A 23,568-nucleotide genomic window follows, 5' to 3' on the forward strand; every position below is an offset into this window, starting at 1 on the left:
CTAAGCCATCCCTCCAACTGTTCTTTTATTTTTTATTGACAATTTCCATAATTATAGACAATAAACCATGGTAATTCCCTCCCCCCTACATTCCCCTTCGCAACTCCACTCTCATCATATCCCCTCCCCCTCTCAATCAGTCTCTCTTTTATTTTTGATGTCATCATCTTTTCCTCCTACTATGATGGTCTTGTATAGGTAGTGTCAGGCACTGAAAGGTCATGGATATCTAGACCATTTTGTGTCTGGAGGAGCACATTGTAAGGAATCCTACCCTTCCTTTGACTCTTACATTCTTTCCGCCACCTCTTCCACAATTGACCCTGAAGGTGTGATAGAGGTGTTTGAGTGCTAAGCACTCCTCTGTCACTTCTTGGCACTATGGTGCCTTCTGAGTCATCTCAAGATACCTGCCATCTGAAAAGAGAAGCTTCTCTAACCAAAAGTGAGAGCAGCATTAATATATGGGTAAGAACATTACTAGAAGTGTTGACAGGGCAATTTGGTGAGCATAATATGTACATTTAGGCAGACACCAGCAGGCGTTACAGCCCTAGGGCTCATGACTTCCCCTGTTGTAGTTTTTCAGTATCAGGCATGTATTCCCTCCCATGGAGTGGGCCTCCAGTCCAATTAGAGAGTGGTTGGTTTCCCCCATAACAGACGTGCCATTATTGCACCTGTTGGCTCACTTGACCTGGCTGGCCAAATTTAAGGCTTGCAGTGTCCACTGTTGTTTATCTTCACTGGTGAATTCAGCTTCTCCATGGAGTTGCATGGAGTTGCAGCATAGTTTTTCTCAGCTTTCTGTCAGTTGGTCTACATGGAGGAGGTTTCCAGCTCAGCTCCAACAGGATTTCTCAGTGGCCTTGCAGCCCAAGCAAGTGGAGTCTTCAGCAATAGGGTCTGACTATCTATTCTGGTGGGAAACCAAGAGCCTCAGCAATGGCCTGTAATTATTTAGCAATAAAAAGGAGAGCAAGGGCTGGGGAGATGGCTCAGCAGTTAAGGGGCTTGCCTCCAGAGCCTAATGACTCAGGTTCAAGTCCCCAGTACCTATGTAAGCCATGTGCACAAAGTGGTACATGTATGTGGAGTTCGTTTGCAGTGGCTAGAGGCCCTCACACACCCATACTCACTCTCTTATTATCTCTTTCTCTGCTTGCAAATAAGTAAGTAAATAAAATTAAAAAAGGAGAGCAAGCCAGGTATGGTGGTGCACACCTTTAATTCTAGCACTCAAGAGGCTGAGGTAGGAAAACTGCCATGAGTTCAAAGTCAGTCTGGGCTAAAGTGAACTCCTGCTTCAAACAAGTGGGTGTGGTGGTACACACCTTTAATCCCAGTACTTGGGAGGCAGTGGTAGGAGGATTGCCATGAGTTCAAGACTACCCTGAGACTACATGGTGAATTCCAGGTTAGCCTGAGCTAGAGTGAGAACCTACCTCAAAAAAACAAAAAATAAAATAAAATAAAAGGTGGAGGGTGGGGCTGGAGAGATGGCTCAGTGTTTAAGATGCTTGCCTGCAAAACCTGACAGCCTGAGTTTGATTCCCCAGTACCCACATAAAGGCAGATGCAGAAAGTGGCTCGTGCACCTGGAGTTCTTTTGCAGTGGCAAGAAGCCCTGGTGTGTCCATTCTCATATTCTCTCGCCTCCTTTCTCTCTCTCCCTTCTCTCTCTCTCTCTCTCTCTCTCTCTCTCTCTCTCTCTCTCTCTCTCTCCCTTCCTCCCTCCCTCCCTTCCTCCTTGCAAATAAATAATAAAAAGTGAGAAAAGGAAAGCAATACTTATGCACACAACAACACAAAACCCCAGAATTATGCTGAGTTAAGGTGCTAGGTCTATTGCCACTTTTGGGTGTTTCTAAGGTCTCACTGTAGCCCAAGCTGACCTAGAAGCCGCTCTGTGGTCCTAGGCTGGCCTCCAATTTACAAAAATCCTCTTAGCTCTGGGATTAAAGGCATGCACAACTACACCTGGCTGCTTGTTTGTTTTGAGACATGGTCTCATGTAGTCCAGGCTGATCTTAACCTTGCTGTGCAGCTGAGGCTAGCCTTGAACTTACCATGTACACAAAGATGATCTTGAACTGTTCCTTGTGCCTCCACCTCCTGAGTGCTGCGGATTCAGGCATGTGCCACCATGCTTGGCTTTCCATGGCTTATTAATAATACTGTGTCCTAGGCTGGGGAGAGGTCCATAGATCCAGAAGCTAAAGGGTGGGTAATTGGTGCTCTAAGGGCTAGTGCTAATTTCTGGCAAAAGAAACATGCATGTTATGGTTTGAATATGAAACATGCCACATAGCAAACGCAGGGCTAGCACGTGAAAGCAGCTGTAAGTGACTCCTGGGAGCAAGGCCGAGCCCCGAGCCCACTGTCCAGTTAGACACACTGACCACAGCATCCCAGCTGTGCACGGACATTCCTGTGAGTTTCGTTGTGGGCTGGGATTTATCCTCCATCCCTGTGGGGACTCACAGGAAAGGCATGAGCTTCCCTGTTCGTCCAACTGTTCAACTCCCTTGTACTTACTTCCCTTCGTGCCCAGAGGAGGAGGGCTGAGGGGATGAAGCCAGACATAACCTGGGTAATAACTCACTTTAGAGCCAGGAGTGCTGGTGAGCACCCCACCCATAGGAGGAAACCCCCAGCAAAGAAACTCGGGGCGCACGTGCCCGTGGCCAAGGCGGAGGACACCTAGACTGAGGCGCACATAGTGGTACATGCCCGTACTTCCCAGCTACACAAGAAACTGAAGCAGGAGGATCATGGCTTTGAGGCTAGCCTAGGCTACACAGTGAGAGCCTGGACAGAGAGAAAAAGAGAGAGTGGGGGGCTGCAGAGATGGCTTAGCAATTAAGGTGCTTGCCTACAAAGCCTAAGGACGCAGGTTCAATTCCCCAGAATCCACATAAGCCACATGCACATGGTGGCACATGCATCTGGAATTCATTTGCAGTGGCTAGAGGCCCTGGCATGCCCATTCTCTCCCCCCCCCCCCCCCGGCTCCTTTTCTCCTCTCTACTAAACAAAAATAAACACTTTTTACAAAGAGAGGAGGAAGGTAGCTCTATACTAGACTGGGTAGTACAGTGAAACACTATCTCAAAACAACAAACCCAATTGACACTTTTCAGGCTGTAATTCAGTTCCACACATATCTTGCGAAATAACACCATTCATTGCCCCCATTGGTAGTCTGGGCCTGCCATCTCTGCGTTTATCACCACTGACACATCAAGGAGAACACAGTCTTCCTTAGGACTCATTGGATTCATGCCCCTCTCTATACATGCCTTGTAGGACTGTGAGGACCAAATGAATTCATGCATTGCAAAGCATTTAATAGAGACATTGTTTCTTTTTATGAGAGAGGGTCTCATTCAGTAGTCCTGGCTGACTTTGAACTTTTGATGATTCTCCTGCCTCAGTTTCCTAGAGTGCTGGGGTTGCAGGTGTAGCTGCTTCTCCTGGCCACATTCACTACATTATATTGTTCTCTTGTATTTCTTTTCTTTTTCTTTTTCTTTTTCTTTTTCTTTTTATTTATTTATTTGAGGGCGACAGACAGACAGAGAGAAAAAGGCAGATAGAAAGAGAGACAATGGGTGCGCCAGGGCCTCCAGCCACTGCAGACGAACTCCAGATGCGTGTGCCCCCTTGTGCATCTGGCTAACGTGGGTCCTGAGGAATCAAGCCTCGAACTGGGGTCCTCAGGCTTCACAGGCAAGCGTTTAACCACTAAGCCATCTCTCCAGCCCTCTCTTGTATTTCTTATGATCAGTTGTTTACATGATAGTGGCCATTCTGACAGGAGTGAGATGGAATCTCAATGTAGTTTTAACCTGCATTTCCCTGATGAATAGAGACGTAGAACATTTTTTAGATGCTTATATGCCCTTCATATTTCTTCCTTTGAGAATTCTCTATTTAGATCCTTAGCCCATTTTTTGATTGGCATTGCCATGTTTGATTCCTTATTATTTAACTTTTTGAGTTCTTTGTATATCCTAGATATTAATCCTCTATCAGATATATAGCTGGCGAAGATTTTTTCACCATTCTGTAGGTTGCCTCTTTGCTTTTTTCACTGTGTCCTTTGCAGTGCAAAATCTTTGTAATTTCATGAGGTCCCAGTGATTAATCTGTGGTTTTATTGCCTGAGAAATTGGGGTTATATTCAGAAAGTCTTTGCCAAGACCAATATGTTGAAGGGTTTCCCCTACTTTTTCCTCTAGCAGTTTCAGAGTTTCAGGTCTGATGTGAAGGTCTTTAATCCATTTGGATTTAATTCTTGTGCATGGCGAGAGAGAAGAATCTATTTTCATCCTTCTGCAGATATAGATCCAGTTTTCCCAACACTATTAGCTGAAGAGGCTGTCTTTTCTCCAATGAGTATTTTTGGCATTTTTATCGAATATCAGGTGGCTATAGCTACTTGGGCTTACATCTGGGTCCTCTATTCTGTTCCACTGATCTACATGTCTGTTTTTGTGCCAGTACCATGCTGTTTTTGTTACTATGGCTCTGTAGTATAGGTTAAAATCAGGTATGGTGATACCACCAGCCTTATTTTTGTTGCTCAGTATTATTTTAGATATTCGAGGTTTTCTGTGATTCCAAATGAATTTATGAATTGTTTTTCCTATTTCCACGAAGAATGCCTTTGGAATTTTGATAGGGATTGCATTAAATGTGTAGATTGCCTTAGGTAAGATTGCCATTTTCACAATATTGATTCTTCCGATCCAGGAACAAGGGATGTTTCTCCACTTTCTAGTGTCTTCTGCAATTTCTCACTTGAGTGTTTTAAAGTTCTCATTGTAGAGATTCTTTACTTCATTCCTTAGGTTTATTCCAAGGTACTTTTTTTTTTTTTTTGATGCAATTGTGAATGGGAGTGATTTTCTGATTTCATCCTCTGTGTGTTTGTTGTTAGCATATATGAAGGCTACAGATTTCTATTTATTTAGTATCCTGCTACATGGCTGTAGGTTTTGATCAGCTCTAGCAGTTTGCTAGTAGAGTCTTTAGGGTCCTTTATGTATAGAATCATGTCATCTGCAAATAATAATAACTTGATCTCTTCCTTTCTAATTTGTATCCCTTTTATGTGTGTCTCTTGCCTTATTGCTATGGCTAAGACTTCCAAAACTATATTAAATAAAAGTGGGGGCAGTGGACACCCTTGTCTTGTTCTTGATTTTAGTGGAAAAGCTTCCAGTTTTTCCCCATTTAGGAATATGTTGGCTGTAGGCTTGTCATAAATACCCTTTATTATATTGAGAAATGTTCCTTCTATTCCCAGTCTCTGTAGGACTTTTATCATGAAGGGATGTTGGATTTTGTCAAATGCTTTCTCTGCGTCTAATGAGATGATCATGTGATTTTTGTCCTTCAACCCGTTTATATAATGTATTACATTTATAGATTTGCGTATATTGAACCATCCCTGCATCTCTGGGATAAAGCTTACTTGGTCAGGGTGAATGATCTTTTTGATATACTCTTTTATTCTGTTTGCCAATATTTTGTTGAGAATTTTTGCATCTATGTTCATGAGGAAGATTGGTCTGTAATTTTCTTTTTTTGTTCTATCTTTGCCTGGTTTTGGTATCAGGGTGATGCTGGCCTCATAGAAGGAGTTCAGTAGAATTCCTTCTTTTTTTATTTCCTGGAAAAGCTTAAGAAGCAATGGTGTTAACTCTTCCTTAAAGGTCTGGTAAAATTCAGCAGTGAATCCATCTGGGCCTGGGCTTTTTTTAGTTGGGAGATTATTGATAACTGTTCAGATCTCCATATTTGTTATAGGTCTATTTAAGTGATTAATCTCATTTTGATTTAATTTAGGTAGGTCATATAAATCAAGGAAATCATCCATTTCTTTCAGATTTTCATACTTTGTGGAGTATATGCTCTCTTGTATTTCTTAAAAATATCATTTATTTATTTATATGAGAGCAAAAAAAAAAAGTAGGGAGAGAGAGTGGGGGGAGAGAATGGGCATGCCAGGGCCTTCAGCCACTGCAAACAAACTCGAGATGCATGCGCCCCCTTGTACATCTGGTTTACCTGGGTCCTGGAGAGTCAAATGCCTTAATCACTAAACCATTTCTCCAACTCAATTATGTTGTTTCATTGTTTGCTTGTTTGTGTTTTGAGACAGGGACTTGTGTAGCCTAGGCTGGCCACGAACTTGCTATGTAGCGTAGTCAGACCTTGAACTCCCAATCTTCATGCCTCTACCTCCTGAGTATTGGGATTACAGGCATGTGCCACCTTGCCTGGCCTTATAAAGCATTTGGAACAAAATGGTCACATAGGCAAGGTCTCAAATTAGCTAATATTAAAAAAAGTTCCTAGCCGGACGTGGGGGTGCACATCTTTAATCCCAGCATTCGGGAGGCAGAGGTAGGAGGATAGTCGTGAATTCAAGCCTACCCTGAGAATACAGAGTGAATTCCAGGTCAGCCTGGGCTAGAGTGAGACCCTACCTCGAAAAAAAAGAAAGAAAAAATAAAAAGAAATTCCTGGGCTAGAGATGCCTTAGTGGTTAATGTGTATGCCAAGCCTAAGGACCCAGGTTCGATTCTTCAGGTCCCACATAAGCCAGATGCACTGGGAGGGCACAAGCATTTGGAGTTCATTTTCAGTGGCTGGAGGCCCTGGCATGCCCATTCTCATCCCCTCTCTCTCTCTCTCTCTCTCTCTCTCTCTCTCTCTCCCTCTCTCTGTCTCAAATAAATAAATAAAATGTTTTAAAAGAAGCTCCTAAACTGAGTGGCTCATGCCTATATTCCAGCACTCTGGAGGGTGAAGTAGGAGGATCACTAAGAGTTTGAGGCAAGCCTGGGCTACATAATGAGTTCCAAGTTAGCTTGGGCTAGAGTGAGACCCTGTGTGTCAGTAACTTTCTCATTGCTAGGGCAAAATGCCCAACCAGAAGCGGTTTGTGGAAGGAAAAGGGTTTAATTCAGCTTATAGTTCCCGAGGGTAGAGTCTCTTATGGCAGTAGCAGGAAGCAGAATTACACTGTCACATCAACAGAGAAGTAGAGTAGCAAGTGGGACTGGGCTTACAACTCTTCAAGGCCCACTCCCAGTGATATTCTTCCTCCAATAAGGCTCTAAGCAGCAGTCATACCCCTAGACATGGGAGCCACTTCCTAAATGTTCTGTAACTTTCTAGAACAGTGCCACCAACTGGGATTAAGCATTCAAACACATGAGCCTGTGAGAGGCATTTTACATTTATGCCACCACATGCCACCCCTGACTCCCATAGACTCATGGCCACCTTATGAAAGAAAATGCATGCAGTCTAACTTTGAAAGTCTCCATAGTTTTTACCAGTCCCAATACTGTTCAGAAGTCCAAAGTCTAAAGTCTCCACTGAGACTCAAGACAATTTCTTAACTGTGAGCCCTGTAAAATCTGAACACAAGTCACATACTCCTGATGTATAAGGGGACAGAATAAACATTCCCATTGCAAAAGGAAATGTGACAAGGAAAACACAGACCAGAACAAGACAGAGACCCAGCAGGGTAACACCAAGTCCTAAAGCTCCATGTCCAGTATCTGAGACATGTGCTGAAATACTCTGGGCCCCAACAGGCTCAGGTAGCTCTGCTCCACTAGCTGTGCTGCCTGTATCTTCTCTCGTGGGTCAGGCATTCCTCAGACCTTCAGCTTTTCCTGGCAAGGCCCATGATCCAGCATCTCTAACATTCTGATATCTGCATTGCAACCCATGACTCATCTTTACAGCTTCAACAGTGGCCTCTCTTGGCCTCCGAGCAGGGCCTCTGATCCACCCTCACATTTCTCAGCCTCAGAATCTCTCTGCAACAGTGGTGAAATACTTCATGACCTCCTATATCTTGCATCCTTCTTCTAAAACCAGTACCACATGGCCAACTCTACCAAGTTCTGCTGTCAAATTGGGGTGAAGCCTGGTGCCTATGGAATACAGCTGCAGCAACTTCTGCATGTTGGCCTTGAGAAGCAAAGACCTCTTTTAGCATTCTTCCTCTCTACTTTTTTTTTTTTTTTTTTTAGGTAGGGTCTTGTTGTAGCCCATGTTGACCTGTAATTCACTATGTAGTCTCAGGCTGGCCTCTAACTCACAGCGATCCTCCTACCTCTGCCTCCCAAGTGCCAGGATTAAAAATGTATGCCACCAATGGGCTCACTCAGTCTTCAATGGACCAGAAGCAGGAAGCCATAATCCCATTGTCAGATCAACAAGGAGGAAGAAAGTAATGACATACTTCCTGCAACAAGGCTCTCCTTCCTAAGGGTTCCAACACCTTCCAGAACAGTCACCAGCTGGGGATTCAGTATTCAAGCACATGAGACTATGGGAGTCATTGTTCATTTAAGAGATTGGCCTGTCCCCTCTCTACCTGCCAGTAGGTAGGTAGTAGGATATAGGGTTTAAATGTTGAGTGCTAAGGTTTCTTCTTTCTCTCCCCAAGGGGAAAAAAATGTCATTTGGTGTAAATTTTTCCCCCAAAATATTCTGAGAGGGGAAGTAATAAAAGATCTGACAGTCCTGTTTGAAAGAAGATGAGCTATAATTTGTATGAGAAAGACATATTTCCATTTGTGAAGTTCATCAGCAGAATGAATGACAAATAGAAGGAATTTTCAGTTAAAGTTCCCCATCCAGTCACGATCTTGCTTCACTCTCGGGGCAGGAACTATAAGAAGGGGGAGGCCAAAGTTGGAAATGATTTAAATATTCAGGTTGGTGGCATTAAAGAAGGGCACAAAACACTAATATTAGAATTCAAGGAAAGCAGGTTCTTGGATGATTTCCATTAGCGTGCTTTACTGTATTTCTCACCCACCAGCCCAGTCCTCCCTCCACCCCTCCGGTGTTTTCTTGTTCACCCAAATGAGCTGTCGAGCACTGACGGGCGTCACCATAATCAAAGAAAACAAGCTTGCCCTTTAAAGCAAAAGAGGTAATCTAGCTGCAAGCAAGTTGGAAACCTTTCATACAGCACTGCTCGTCCAGCCGTGCGCGGTCTCTGAACCAAGTGCTGGCATTCTCTGATTTACACCTGAGAGCTTTAGGCTGGGGTGGGGTGGACAATGGGGAGACGTGCATTCTTTAAATCCTTTGTTCACATTCGTCCTGCGGCTTCAGGGCAGAGATCCTTTATCCTCTAAGGGGCTGCTTCCTAAACTGGACTGTCACAAAAAGGCCTTGAAGGAACTCAACTCCCTGGATTGGACAGCTAGAAGTTGGAATGAATCACAGCAAGGCAAGATAGCAGCCGTGATGGCACACACCTTTAATCCCAGTACTCAGGAGGCAGAGGTAGGAGGTTTGCCATGAGTTCAAGGCCACCCTGAGACTACATAGTGAATTCCATGTCAGCCTGAGCTAGAGTGAGACCCTACCTCGGTGGGGGGGGGGGGGCATAGCAAAATAACCCCCTCCTCGTGTGAGTCCTCAGCCCCAAAGAGGGTTCTGACCTTGGCTCCATTTGCCTCACCAAGGAGTCAAGCATCATCAGCATCTGACCTGACCAGCTGCCTCTCTTCCTTGTCCTCCTCTGCATTGACTCTGTGGCCTGGTGAACCCACGATAGTCCTGTGTGGCTTTAAGTCTCACTTCCTCCTCTTTGGGCCCCTCGGCACTCTGAGCATGTGTTATCAGCTGCAGCTGGCCAAGGTCTCTTGATCATAAACAACAGGTCAGTGGCTAAGCAAAGCCATAAAGACATCACAGAAGAACCAGGCCCCAGAACACAAGAACAGCATCCCAGGGTGTCTGGCAGGGGGGATGTAGGGGGTCTCTGCCAATCATCTGGGTTTTCAAGAATAAACCAGAAGCATCAGCTTCCTTATTTCTCATCCATGCCCCCCCCCCCCTCAATCCAGCCAATATTCATCTCCCAGGAAGGAATGGGCAGGGATTTTTGATGGACCGTGCCACCAAGACTACTGTGTCAGCTTTTTCACCGTAACAAGTCTCCATGACAAACTACTTCCAAGGAGGAAAGGGGTATTCAGTTGGTTGGTTCTGATGCTTTGTAGCTGTGGAGAGGCAGCCCATCATGGTGGAGCTTGCTCATCTTATAGTGGCCCAGAAGCAGAGAGGAGGTCTGGCAAGCCCTAGAGACTAAAGACTTCCCATGAGGCCCCATCTCTTAAAGGGCCCACCACCTTCCAACAGCCCTGCAGGCTGAGGATCAAGGCTCTAACACTTAGGGGCACTGAAGTACATAGTGATGCCCCTAGTGTCCTGTAGTTGGAATTTTGAAACTGAGCTCCTTGTCTACCCCTCCCCAAATCCTCTCCCAGCTTCCCACTTTACAGGGGTATGCCACCACACAAGGCTGAGCCCCTACTTCATTAGGAGAGGAGGAACAAATAAACAGTTGGGGAGGTGGTTCAGCAGGTAATAGCACCTGCTGCACAAGCACAAGACCTGAGTTCGATTCCCAATGCCCATGTACAAAGCCGAGCATTGCCACATATGCCTGTAGACCTTACACTGAGGGTGGCGGGGGTGGAGGGGAGACAGAAGGGTCACGGGAGCTCTCTGGTCAGCCAGTTAAACTGGGTGTGGTGGTGCACACCTTTAATTAATCCCAGCACTGGGTTGGGGGGCAGAGGTAGGAGGATCCCCACGAGTTCTAGGCCAGCCTGAGACTACAGAGTGAATTAGGCTAGAGTGAAAAACTTGGAAAACAAAACACAAAAACCAGGGAGTTCTGTCCCAGGAAAACAAGATAGAAATGGAAGAGTAATAGAGGGGGACACCTAATGTCTTCCTCTGTCCCTGCTTAGTGCCCTCAAGGACATACACACCTGCGAGCATGCACATGCGCACACACACACACACCACATACTGCACACACACCATAAATCTGAATAAAAATAAGAATAAACAAGTAAGCTCGTCTGTGGGAACATCAGCGAGCAAGTCAGCAGGACAAGGGGCAAGGATGAAGGAGGGGTAGACTGAGCCGGGACATGAGAATGTGGTGTGTTCCCCAGCTGCTGGGGGATGGCTGGCATTTATCAGATTCATGGAGAACTGACAACATCCTGGGCTTGAGGTGTCAGTTCCCCAGGCCCATAATAGTAGCTACTTATTGAGCATGTGCAGGGTACAGACCTTGTGCTAGGCACCTCCCACTGGGCTCTATGATTCCTGCCTGACAGCTGAGGGGAGCCCAAGTGCAGGGAATAAGTAACTAGTTCCAGGTCCCCAGCAAGGGCAGGAATGCCAGTGTGGCTGCTGGGAAGCTCCTGCACCTTCATGGCATAAAAGCCACCTGAATGACTGACTCTGACCATCACTGTGGAGCTTTGGAAATAGTCTTTTATTGATTTTTTAAAAAAAATTTTAAGCTGAGCTAGAGTGGGACCATACCTCAAAACACCAAAAAAAAAAAAAAAAAAAAAAAAAAAGTTACTGACTTGTGAGTGCATGCATTTGTGGGTATGTTTGCATATGGGTGTGCTACTTGTAAACACATGTCAGACACCTGCACCAGTTTGGATTTTTTTTTTGAGAGTGCCAACAAATTGGCACTCCAGGGCCTCAACCAGTACAATCAGACTGTAGATGCTTGCATCACCTAGTGCACATGTGCAACCTTGCGCTTGCCTCACCTTTGTGCATCTGGCTTATGTGGGATCTTGAGAGAGATCAAACATGGGTCCTTAGGCTTCACAGGCAAGTGCCTTAACCACTAAGCTATCTCTCCAGCCTTGCACCATTTTGGTGGGTCTGGCTAATGTGAGTGGCTGGGGAATTGAACTGGGCCAGCAGGCTTGTAAGCAAGAACCTTTAACCACTGAGCCATCTTCCTAGTCCCTGTAAATAGTCTCCTTGTAAATAGTCCTTTAGATAAGCTTTTTGTTTTGTAGTAATTGTAGATTTTCAGAAACATTTCAAAAGATAGAATTCCCCTGTTCCCTGCACCAGCTCCCCTTAATGTTAACTTCTTATATAAATTCAACATGCCTGTCAGAGCTATTCACATTGGACATGGTATGGTGCAAATCCCTGTGTATTCCTGCACTTGGAAGGTGGAGGATCAGGAGTCCAAGGTCATCCTTGGCTACAAAAAAACAAAAACAAAACAAACACTGGTACAGTGCTATCACCTAAACCATAGACGGAAAACTACTTGGTTCACTGATGTCTGTCTTATGTTCCAGAATGCTGTCCAGGACAGAGATGCATTTCCAGTAAAACTGAGGCTCCCTCCCTTCCGCCCTCTCTTCCTTCCTCCCATCCTTCTTGGGAGGGAGTAGGGTCTCGCTATATAATTTACAATTCTCCTGCCTTTATCTCCCAAGTGTTAAAATGACAGGTTTGTGCCACCCTACCACACCTAAGGAAACTTTTTAAAGTTTTTGATTGTTTGCAAGCAGAGAGAAGAGAGACAGATAGAATGGGTGTTCCAGTGTTTCCAGCCACTGCAGATAAACTCCAGATGTATGTGTTGTGCATCCAGCTTTACCTGGGTGCTGGGGAATTGAATCTGGGCCCTTAGGCTTTGCAGGCAAGCACCCTAACCACTGAGCAATCTCTACAACCCCCTTGTGACACTTTTTTTATTTTCTTGATTGAAGATGTGTTGTTGTTGTTTTGAGGTAGGGTCTCACTCTGGCCCAAGCTGACCTGAAATTAACTATGTAGTCTTAGGGTGGCCTTGAACTCATGGCGAGCCTCCTACTTCTGCCTCCCGAGTGCTGGGATTAAAGGTGTACTCCACCATGCCCGGCTTGATTGAATGATTTGTATGTGCATGTGTGTGTACATGTCCAGTGTGTGAGTTTGGGCATGTGGGTGTGGTGTGCCACCATGTGCATGTGGAGGTCAGAGGACAAGTTTTGGGTGTCAGTTTTCACTTTCCTCCTTGTTTACGGCCCTGAGTCTCCAGGAGCCCTCCTATGACCGCCTCACTTCTCACCACGCAGGCTGGGACTACAGACACCTGCGACAGCTTCTGGCTTTTACGGACTCTAGGGGTTCTACTTAGGTACTTAAAACTTGCACAGCAAGCACTTTTTCCATTGAGCCATCTCCTCAGTCCTGTTTATTTTTGAGATAGGGTCTTATGTTGCCCAGGCTGCCTTTGAGCTTACTGCATAGCTGACAATGACCTTGCATTCTGACCCTCCTGTATCCATCTCCCAAATGCTAAGATTGTGGGCACACACCACTACATCTGGTTTATGCAGCACCCAGTGTTAAACCAGGACTTTGTATATGACAGGCAGTCTACCAACTGAGCTACATCCCTAGCCCTATTTTATTTATTATTGTTGTTGTTATTATTATGGTTTTTGGAGGTAGGGTCTCCCTGTAGCCCAGGCTGACCTGGAATTCACTATGTAATCTCATTGTGGCCTCAAACTCATGGAAATCCTCTTACTTCTGTTTCCTGAGTGCTGGGATTAAAGGCGTGTGCCGCCACACCCAGCTTATTTTTTTTATTTATCATTTATTTGCAAGCAGGGAGACAGAGAGAAAAAGAGAGAGAGAATATGGATGCACCAGGGCCTCTTGCCATCACAAATGAACGCCAGATGCATATTCCACTTTGTGCATCTGGCTTTACATGGATACTGGGGAATCAAACCTAGATTTACAGGCTTTGCAAGCAAGCATCTTTTACCCCTGAGCCATCTCTCCTACCCCTATTTTTCTTTTTCTTTTTTTTTGGGGGGGGGTTAGGGTCTCACATTGTAGCTCAGGCTGACCTTAACTGAAGTTTAGTTGAAGGCAGTGTTCCTGCCTTTGAATCTGGGGGGCTGGATTTATAACTGTGAGCCACCATATCTAGATGAAGCTTTTTCCAAATCTTTTTTTAAATTTTTTTATGTTTTGGGTTTTTTTGTTTGTTTCATTTTTCAAGGTTGGGTCTCACTCTAGCCCAGAGTGACCTGGAATTCACTCTGTAGTCTCAGGGTGGCCTCGAATTCACAGCAGTTCTCCTACCTTTGCCTCCTAAGTGCTGGGATCATAGGCATGTGCCAACACACCTGGCTCCAAATTGTATTTTTTAAGTCATATGCTAGTGTTACAAAGGAAATGATTTTTCTTTGGGGGGGAGGTTCCAGGTAGGGTCTCACTCTATCCCAGGCTGACCTGAAATTCACTATGTAATCTCAGTGTGGCCTCAAACTCATAACGATCCTCCTACCTCTGCCTTCTAAATGCTGGGATTAAGTGTGCACCACCACGCCCAGCAGGAAATGCATTTTGAGATAGTCAATATCACATAGCCAGTTAAAAATACAGATGCAGGAGCCGGAAAGATGGCTTAGCAGTTAAGGCACTTGCCTGCAAAGACAAAGGACCTAGGTTCAATTCCCAGGGACCCACGTAAACCAGATGCACAAGGTGGTGCATGTGTCTGGAGTTTGTTTGCAGTGGCTAGAAGCCCCGGAGTGCCTATTTTTATCTCTTTCACCTACCTCTCTCATAAATAAATAAAATATTAAAAATATGTATATATAGATAGTATCTGGGGGTATAGAGATATGGCTTAACAGTTAAGGTGCTTGCCAGCAAAGTCAAAGGACCCAGGTTTGACTCCCTAGTACCCAGGTAAAGCCAGATGCACAAGATTGGCACATGTGGCTTGGGTTTGTCTGCAGTGGCTAGAGGCCCTGGAACACCCATTTTCTCTATCTGCCTCTTTCTCTCTCTCAAAAAATAAATAAAGATAGATAGATAGATGCAGCCAGGCAAGGTGGTGCATGCCTTTAATCCCAGCACTTGGGAGGCAGAGGTAGGAAGATTACCATGAGTTAGAAGCCATCCTGAGACTACATAGTGAATTTCAGGTCAGCCTGGGCTTGAGCGAGACCCTACAGCAGTATGTATGTATGTATGTATGTATGTATGTATGTATGTGTATGTATATATGTATGTGTGTGTGTGTACATATATATACACAAATACATATACGTATGTATACATACATACATTGTATGTGTGTGTGCGCACACGCATGCATGCATGTGCCTGCATGCATGTGTGCACAAGTAGTACCTTCTCAAGGCTTTTCCATTTTCTTGTTATTTTGGTGTATAAAATCAGAAAATCTTAGCTGGGTGTGGTGGCGCATGCTTTTTTTTTTTTTTTTTGAGGTAGGGTCTCACTCTGGCCCAGGCTCACCTGGAATTTACTATGTAATCTCAGGATGGCCTCTAACTCGTGGCGATCCTCCTACCTCTGCCTCCCAAGTGGTGGGATTAAAAGCATGCACCAGCCGGGCGTGGTGGCAACGCCTTTAATCCCTGGTTTGTAAATCAGTACTCAAGAATCAGTAGAGATGTGCCCTTCCTGACTGCTCTCACTTCATGTGGCTGAGTGCCGCTGCACCCAGGCTCCTGTGTCACTTAGTTTCCTACTAGTTGGCTAAAATGGAGGAAACTCAGGGATATCCCCCACCACACACACACACCATCACTCAGCTCTCCCAGCCATGGCTTTGTGTCCTCTGCCAGTAATGGCTGAGGTTTGAGGTCCCCCTGGTGGGCCCAGGCTTCACAGTTGCCACCTCTTCCTTATGTGGCTTCCTTTCCTTGTCAACTTCTAGGTGGCTTCACCTTCTCTGTCACCAGGGCACCAGTTCCCCCTTGTGTAAATCCTCAGAACAGAGACTGATTCCTGCCTACAAGTGCCCAAGACTTATCATCAGCCCCAGTTCTCCCACCCTGATGGCTGTCATAAAGCTAAACACTGGGCCACGTGTGGTGGTGCATCCCTGTAATCACAGCACTCAGGAGGAGGAGGCAGGAGTTCAAGGCCAGCCTTGCCTATATGAGATACTGTCTGGAAAAAAAAAAAAAAAAGCCGGGTGTGGTGGCGCACACCTTTAATCCCAGCATTTGGGAGGCAGAGGTAGGAGGATCACCGTGAGTTCGGGGCCACCCTGAGACTACATAGTGAGTTCCAGGTCAGCCTGAGCTAGAGTAAGACCCTACCTCAAAAACATAAAGAAAAAAAAAAAAAAAGCTTACAGCAGGGCTGGAGAAATTGCTCAATGGTTAAGGCTCTTGCCTGCAAAGCCCAATGACTCAGGTTCAATTCCCTAGTACCAGTGTAAATCCAGATGCACTAAGTGGCACATGCATCTGCAATTCGTTTTCAGTGGCTAGAGGCCCTGGTATGTACTCTCTCTCTCTTTCTGTATGTTTCTGTCTCTCTGTCTGTGCTTGCAAATAAATAAAAACTAAAAAGCTAAAAACAGCTGAAAAGCATGTGTACAGTACAGTAGCCCAGAATGCAGTGCAGGGTCAATAGCATGGCCATGTCACCTCCTTAGTGACACTCTTCGAGCAGTCACCCGTTCCTTTGCAGGCTTGCTGGAGGCAGTGAAAGCCGGACACCTCAGACTCAGGACAAAGAGGCTGCTCACAAGATGGCCCTGGACACCCTCGAGGTGGCCTCTCTGTACCAGATGCCGGCCATCCACAGAATCCAGCTGAAGCCAGAGACATCACCCAAGCCAGCCCAGCCGCTGAAGCCTTTGGTCCCCTCCAAGTCCAAACTGAACACCATTGAGGCCAAGAGGATCGTGTCGGTCCTGGATGAGGCCATCCACAGAGTGGAGCTGGTGTCCTTGCTGTCCTACTTGGAGTTTCAACCAGAAGCCCTGGAGGGAATGTTGCCGGAGGAGCTGGCCAGGGCCATGAGAGAGCATGCGGACCTCAGCCAGCTCCTGCTGGAGAGCGCCAGCTCCCTGCAGCAGGAGGAGAGGCAGCTGCACGAGGAGGAAGACGCGGACCACGCCAGGAGCCGCCGGGACCGCCTCCAGTCCATCGAGCTGCACGTGTCCAACCTGCGGCCACTGGTCCAGCAGATCCGAGACTCCACCAAGAACATCCTCAGACTGTTGGTCAACAACCCCCAGGCCTCCGGGCTGCTTCAGGTACAGACAGCGGGCAGAAGCGCAGGGGCGCAGCGCTTCCTGGATAGCCTGGTGGAGCTGCGGGGCTTCCTGTTCGAAAAGCTGCTCATTAGCCCCATGGAGGAGAGGGAGAAGGCCCAGTTCATACAGGACATCAGCAGGCGGAACAACCGGAACCAGGAGGTCATTGATGCTCTGCAGGGTGAACTGACAGAGAGGGTGAAGAGCCGGGATGCGGAGGTATGGCTGTCCAGCGTCCTTAAAGTCACTGAGTCCCACTGACTGGTCCAAACCTTTTGATTAGGGTTAGGCATTTTCTCAATGATTGAAAAATAACTCTTTTCTTTTCTTGGGCTGGAGAGATGGCTTAGCAGTAAAGACACTTGCCTACAAAGCCAAAAGACCCAGGTTCAATTCCCTAGGACCTATTTAAGCCAGATGCACATGGTGCTGCATGTGTTTGGAGTTCGTTTGCAGTGGCTAGAGGCCCTATACACCCATTCTCTCTTTCTCATTTAAGTAAATAAATAATTTTTAAAAATATTTTAAAACAAAAAGGAAAAAAACAGCCAGGCATGGTAGCACACGTCTTTAATCCCTGCACTCGGGAGGCAGAGGTAGGAGATCCACCGTGAGTTTGAGGCTACCTGAGACCCTACCTCAAAAAAAAAAAAAAAAAAAAGGATAAAACCTTTCTCTCATTCATTTACTCCATAAAGGTTGTTGCTAAGCAGCAGGGCTTATAAACAAGCCCATATGCTTCTAGCCATACAGAGTTCCCAGTACAGAAGGTAGGTATTAGGGAACTCATTTAATTAGTGTTGAGAGGTACAATGTAGTGGTTAGTACAAGATGCAATAAGGTTCCTGATACAAGAGAACTGAACTCAGACTAAGATCATGAACAAGAGGAAGTAAAGCAGGCCAGGGAGGTAAGGAAGCCAAGTGTCTGTCATCTTGCAAATGGACCCTTTGTTCACATAAGATAAAAATCACATCAAGAGGCAGGAGAGATGGCTTCATGGTTAAGGCACTTGCCTGCAAAGTCAAAGGACCCAGGTTCAGTTCCCCAGAACCCACGTAAGCCAGATGTACAAGGGGGTGCATGCATGTGGAGTTGATTTGCAATAGCTGGAGGCCCTGCCGTGCCCATTCTTTCTCTCTCAAATAAATAAATAAATAAAAATATTTTTAAAAATCACACCAAGGAGTGATGATTTCTTTTTTGGTTTTTCAAGGTAGGGTCTTGCGCTAGCCCAGACTGACCTGGAATTCACTATGTAGTCTAATGCTGGTCTCGAACTCACAGCAATCCTCCTACTTCTGCCTCCTAGTGCTAGGATTAAAGGCGTGTGCCACCATGCCCAGCCAGGAGTGATTTTTTAAAAATATTATTTATTTATTTGAAAGAGAGAGAAATAAAAAGAAAGAGGAAGATAGAGAAAGAATGGGTGTATAGGGCCTCTAGCCACTGCAAACGAACTCCAGACACAGGCTCTATCTACCTGTGCATCTGGTGTCACATGGGTCCTAGGGAATCGAACCTGGGTCCTTTGGCTTTGCATGCAACCACCTTAACCACTAACCATCTCTCCAGTCCTAATTTTTATAAATTTTTATTGTTTATTATAAGAACATTGTGCACATTTGTACAAGGCTATTTAATAAGAGGGAGTCTAGTAGTTAGTAGAATATATATATTATCTCACACAGAGGTTTGGGAGCCAAAGAAAAGTGACAGTTGATCATAGAATGGCAGTTCCTGTCCCGGCAGAGCCACTCTGAGCAGAGCTGCCCATTTCATTCTACTGAGAATGGTGTGAGCATCTGTGCTTTTCCAGGAAGGTTTACAATATTCATGCCTTTCCAGAAGAAGATGTTCAGTGTGCATTCACTCCTTCTCAGCCACTCACAATGTGGGCAGATGGCTCCTGGAATAATGCATTTGCCTTACAAGGATAAAGAGCAGAATTCAGACCCTCAACCCCCACATCACCTCCCATATCAACTCTGGGCAGGCATGGTGTCACACCTGTTATCCAGCACCCCAGAGGAGGGGGCAGGGGTGGGGGATCCCTGTGTCACACACATATGGACACACATACACATGTATACCGCAACACACATACACATGTGCAAAAAAAAAAAATCCAAACATGGTCACCAGGGAGATAACTAAGTGGGTAAAGAATGCCTGTGTAAGTATTAAGACCTGAGTTCAATCCCCGGTACCCATGTGAAAAGCTGGGCCTAAGCTGGGCATGGTGGCACACACCTTTAATCCCAGCACTCGGGGGAGCAGAGGTAGGAGGATCACTAAGACTTTGCGGCCACCCTTAGACTACAGAGTGAATTCTGGATCAGCCTGAGTTGGAGTGAGACCCTACCTCCAAAAAAAAAAAAAAGCTGAGTCTGGCCACACACACCCAGCCCTAAGTATGCCCCCCCCACCAAAAAGGTGCCTATACTTGTATTCCCTACACACACACACACACACACAGAGAGAGAGAGAGAGAGAGAGAGAGAGACAGGTTTTGCTTCATTGTGCATGCTGATGAGGCTCAGGGTCAATCCTAGGTCAGGTAAGGCCCATCTTGCTGGTTGTGGGACTTAGCCAGTTTGTCTGGGGCTTCTAGGTTTTCTTTCACTTGTTACAAGACATGTCCCAGCCTGCCTGTTTTTCTATCTCTGTCTCATCTACACAGGCCACACAGACCACACACAAGGTTCTATGGGCCTGTGGCCTCAGCAAAGCTGCTGTTACAGTGTGGAAACAGCCATAAGCGCTATATAGAGAGTAGCTGTGTTCCAATAAAACTTTATTGACAAAGACAGATGGGTGGCTGGATTTGGCTTGTGGACCTTGCTCCTGTTCTAGGTGGAATGGAGAGTATGTTTCTTCATCTATTGTGAGAATGAACCTGACTGGTTCAGAACCCAGCATGCCAATAAGCAAAAGGAAAGGCCAGGATGAGGTGGGGAAAGGGGCAGGAAACAGGAGACTTCTGGCCTCAGTGATCTGGTCAAGGAGTTTGCTCTTTGTCATCTGTCATCAGTCTGTCCCTGCCTGTTGCAGGTTGAGGGTGGGTTTGAGTTAGTGAGGTGGTACTGTAGGGGGTTTGCTGGTCAAGAGGGCACAGCAAAGGCCAGCAAGTTGGGCCTGTGTTGGTTGGTGACCATGTGGTTATTTTTATTTTATTTATTGATTGATTTTTCGAGGTAGGGTCTCAACTCTGGCCCAGGCTGACCTGGAATTCACTGTGTAGTGTCAGACCGGCCTCGAACTCACAGTGACCCTCCTACCTCTGCCTCCCAAATGCTGGGATTAAAGGTGTGCGCCACCATGCCTGGTGACCATGTGGTTCTTGATGGGATCTCCCTTGACCTGACACAGGTGGAGAAGGAAAACTTTGTGATCCACGAACTGAAGAACCACCTGCACCAGGTGCTCAAGTTCTCGGAGAACAGCCTCCTCCGCACCAGGAAGGAGGCTGAGAAGCAGCAGAAGACGGACTTCCGGGTGTCCCAGGCAAGGCAGGCCAAGATCCAGCAGGAGATCCAGACACTGCGCTCGCAGTACTACAACCTGGTCATGGAGAACCGCGAGGTGGAGCAGGCGCTGAGGAAGGTGCCTTGGGGTCCCCTGGGTGGCAGGGGAGGTGGGGCTGGGGTGACATAGGAGCTGGGCAGCCCAAAGCTGGGCCAGTGTCTCCTGGCAGGCAGGAAGGGCAGTATGCAGGCCATTGCTGGGGGTAGTGAAGTGGGTACTTGTGCCAGTGTAGTAGTTGCATGACAGCCTGGTGACCTTGACCCCAAGCCCCCTACTTTAAGTAGCTCCTTAAGCTCAGGCATATTGAACTTGACCTCCTGGATGAGATCATGCCCTGGCCCAGCATGTGCCCATCTACCAACTCTCCTTCCAAACCAAGTGCACCCTCTTAGAGACTAGTCTCCTGGATCCCGTCTTTTTCAGTATTGGGACTTTTTGGAGCAATGTTTGAAAGATATGTGGCCCTCCCCCCAAGAGGAGAAACGCAAATCTGTGCACACACTGATGGATGGCTCTGGGGGTGTGGGAGGGCCACAGGCCCCCAAAGCCAGCCTTGTTGAGACTAACTCCTGCTCTGTCTCTGTAGGATCAGGAAGTTCACTTCTTTCTTCCTTTCTTCTTTCCTTCCTTCTTTCTTTTTTTCTTTTTGGTTTTTCAAGGTAGGGTTTCACGCTAGCCCAGGCTGACCTGGAATTCACTATGTAGTCTCAGGCTGGCCTCCAACTCACAGTGATCCTCCTACCTGGGATTAAAGGTGAGTACCACCACAGCTGGCTCCCTTTATTTTTTTTATTTTTTATTTTTTGGTTTTTCGAGGTAGGGTCTCACTCTGGTCCAGGCTGACCTGGAATTAACTATGTAGTCTCAAGGTGGCCTTGAACTCATGGCGATCCTCCTACCTCTGCTGGCTCCCTTTATTTTCTTTCTTTATTTTCTTTTTTTAGAGAGGGTCTTGGTATGTACATAGCCCAAGAGACCTAGAATTTGAGGCAATTCCTGCCTCAGCCTCCTAAATACTGGGACTATAGGCATGAGCCATCCCACCTGGATTTACTTATTATCATTGTTATTGTTGTTATTATTATTATTTAGGTAGGGTCTCCCTCTACCCCAGGCTAACCTGGAACTTACTTGATAGTCCTAGGCTAGCCTTGAACTCAGGGCAGTCCTCCTACCTCTGCCTCCCAAGTGCTGGGATTAAAGGCGTGTGCTACCACGCCTGGCTACTTATGTTTTAATTGAGGTGAAATCTATATAATAGACAAGCAACTACTTTATGGTGACCAGTTTAGTGGTGTTTGGCACACTCAGTGTCATGCAGCCCCACTCCTCACTTCTATCCACTTGGGACTGTTTTCATCATCTCAGATACAACTCGGTACTGTTAGCCAGCATGCCCCTCCGCCAGCCTGTGACAGCCATCATCTGCCCCCAGTCTCTATGGTGGACCTACTCTGGACACTTCATGTAAATGGAGTCAGGCACATGGCTTTTTGCTCTGCTTCTTCCCTCAGCATCTCATCCCCAAGGTTCATTCATGGTGGGGCCCATGTCTCTGTGTTCCTTTCTGTGGCTGGAAAAGTGAATACGCATACCTGTGCCTCAGTCTCCCCATTTCACAGCTGAGCACATGCTCGTGTGGGTCAGACGGAGAGGCAGGTGGGCATCGGCTTCAGGGCCTGCTCATCGCTAGCAGAGCCCCATCAGACAGCTGGACTTTTTCTTTTCTTTTAAAGAAAAAATACAAAGTGGAGACAGAAATAGAGAACTGGATCCAGAAATATGACATGGAGATGGGGGAGAAGCAGGTATGTGTCCTCAGGGAATGGGGGAGAATGGGGGAGGTGCCCCCCCCCCCTGCTGGCACAGGCCCCTCCCTTTGTCTAGGGAAGCCAGGAGGTGGCAAATAGAAAAGAACTAAAACCAGAGCCGCTCAGAGAGTATGTAGCGCCACCTAGTGTCCACATTCCATAATCCGCTTGGCTCAGAGCTCCCCAGTCCTGGAAACTTTGCTGCCAGGGTGGGGAGGTTCCAGTCTGGGGTCATGCATGAGTCCTGTCATCCGACTCGGAGGCCTACTTTCCTGAGCTTGTTTCAGAATCTGATGAACACCGGCAGTATGTCTGTCTTGGGACCTAGGGTAGGAGGGGGGTGAAGGAGTTGTCATTACTGGCAATATATTAGCCCAAAACTGGAGTGGCCATGGTAGCCTGTGTGTCCCCACCCACCTCCAGAAATCACTGGTGGTCCCTGGCTCCAAGCTGGGACACAGGCAGGGTTGGTAAGCAAAGATGGGCAAACCGGGCTCAGTTGTGTCTGACCAGTGTTCTCTAAGAGAGCAGCTGGCCGTGGAGGGCTGTTGTGCTCGTTTCTTGGGACCCAGAGAAGGCAGGGCGGCTGAGAGTGCAACTCAGCGGTCTAGCACCTGCCTTGTGTAGGCAGGGCCCTGGGTTCCATCCCTAACACTGTAAAGCGGCCCCCAAACAGAGTCCACTTTGGCAGGGCCCTTGTCTGATCAGCCCTACGGATGCGGATATTTGGTGAATGTCCCTGGAAGAAGGAGTGGGTAAAAAGAGGAAAGGAAGAGGGAGAGGAGGAAGAGAAGGAAGTGTGAATTACAGCAGGAAAGAACATAGTTAGATGTAAGGAGGAGCTTTGGGTTTGTCACTTGACACAGAGACTTTTACTCCTGGTTCCTGGGAAACTGCTTCTGAGACAAGCAGCTTTCTTTCCTTGTGTCCCCACTGTGTGCCTGGCAAGGTGGCTAGTACATCGCACCCATCAGGTCTGTTAATGTCTGCTACTATGACAAAATACCCGAGGAAAGCCACTTAAAAAGAGGAAATACTTATTTTGGCTCAAGGTTTTGGGGAGAGGTTGTCCATGGTCATTTGGTCCTACTGCTTTGAGCCTGAGGCAAAGCATCATGGACAGGAGAGTGTGGAGTACAGCTGCTCACCTCATGGGCGGGGAATGGAACAAGAGGGAGAGAGAAGAGAGGTAGGGGAAGAAGGAAGAAGAAGGAGAAGAGGAGGAGAAAGGGAGGGGGAGGACAGACAAGATAGAGACAAGACACACCTCTTAAGGACACACCCCCAGTGACCTACTTC

At 46.7% G+C, this 23,568-nt stretch overlaps 1 protein-coding gene across 2 annotated transcripts in view; it reads left to right on the top strand.

Annotated features, from left to right (window-relative positions):
• Positions 1–23,568, top strand: part of Iqcd (IQ motif containing D) — a 33,612-nt gene that overhangs the window by 9,017 nt on the left and 1,027 nt on the right. Inside the window, exons 2-4 of one of the 2 annotated variants that reach the window (XM_004668466.2) lie at positions 16,360–17,149; positions 20,303–20,536; positions 22,195–22,266. In XM_004668466.2, the coding sequence (XP_004668523.1) occupies positions 16,421–17,149; positions 20,303–20,536; positions 22,195–22,266 (1,035 nt within the window). In that variant the 5' untranslated portion in view covers positions 16,360–16,420. The remainder of the gene's footprint in view (positions 1–16,359; positions 17,150–20,302; positions 20,537–22,194; positions 22,267–23,568) is intronic. The other variant, XM_045132906.1, reaches the window with a different exon arrangement.

The sequence above is a fragment of the Jaculus jaculus genome, chromosome 13 (assembly GCF_020740685.1).
Source record: "Jaculus jaculus isolate mJacJac1 chromosome 13, mJacJac1.mat.Y.cur, whole genome shotgun sequence".
Lineage (NCBI taxonomy): Eukaryota > Metazoa > Chordata > Mammalia > Rodentia > Dipodidae > Jaculus > Jaculus jaculus.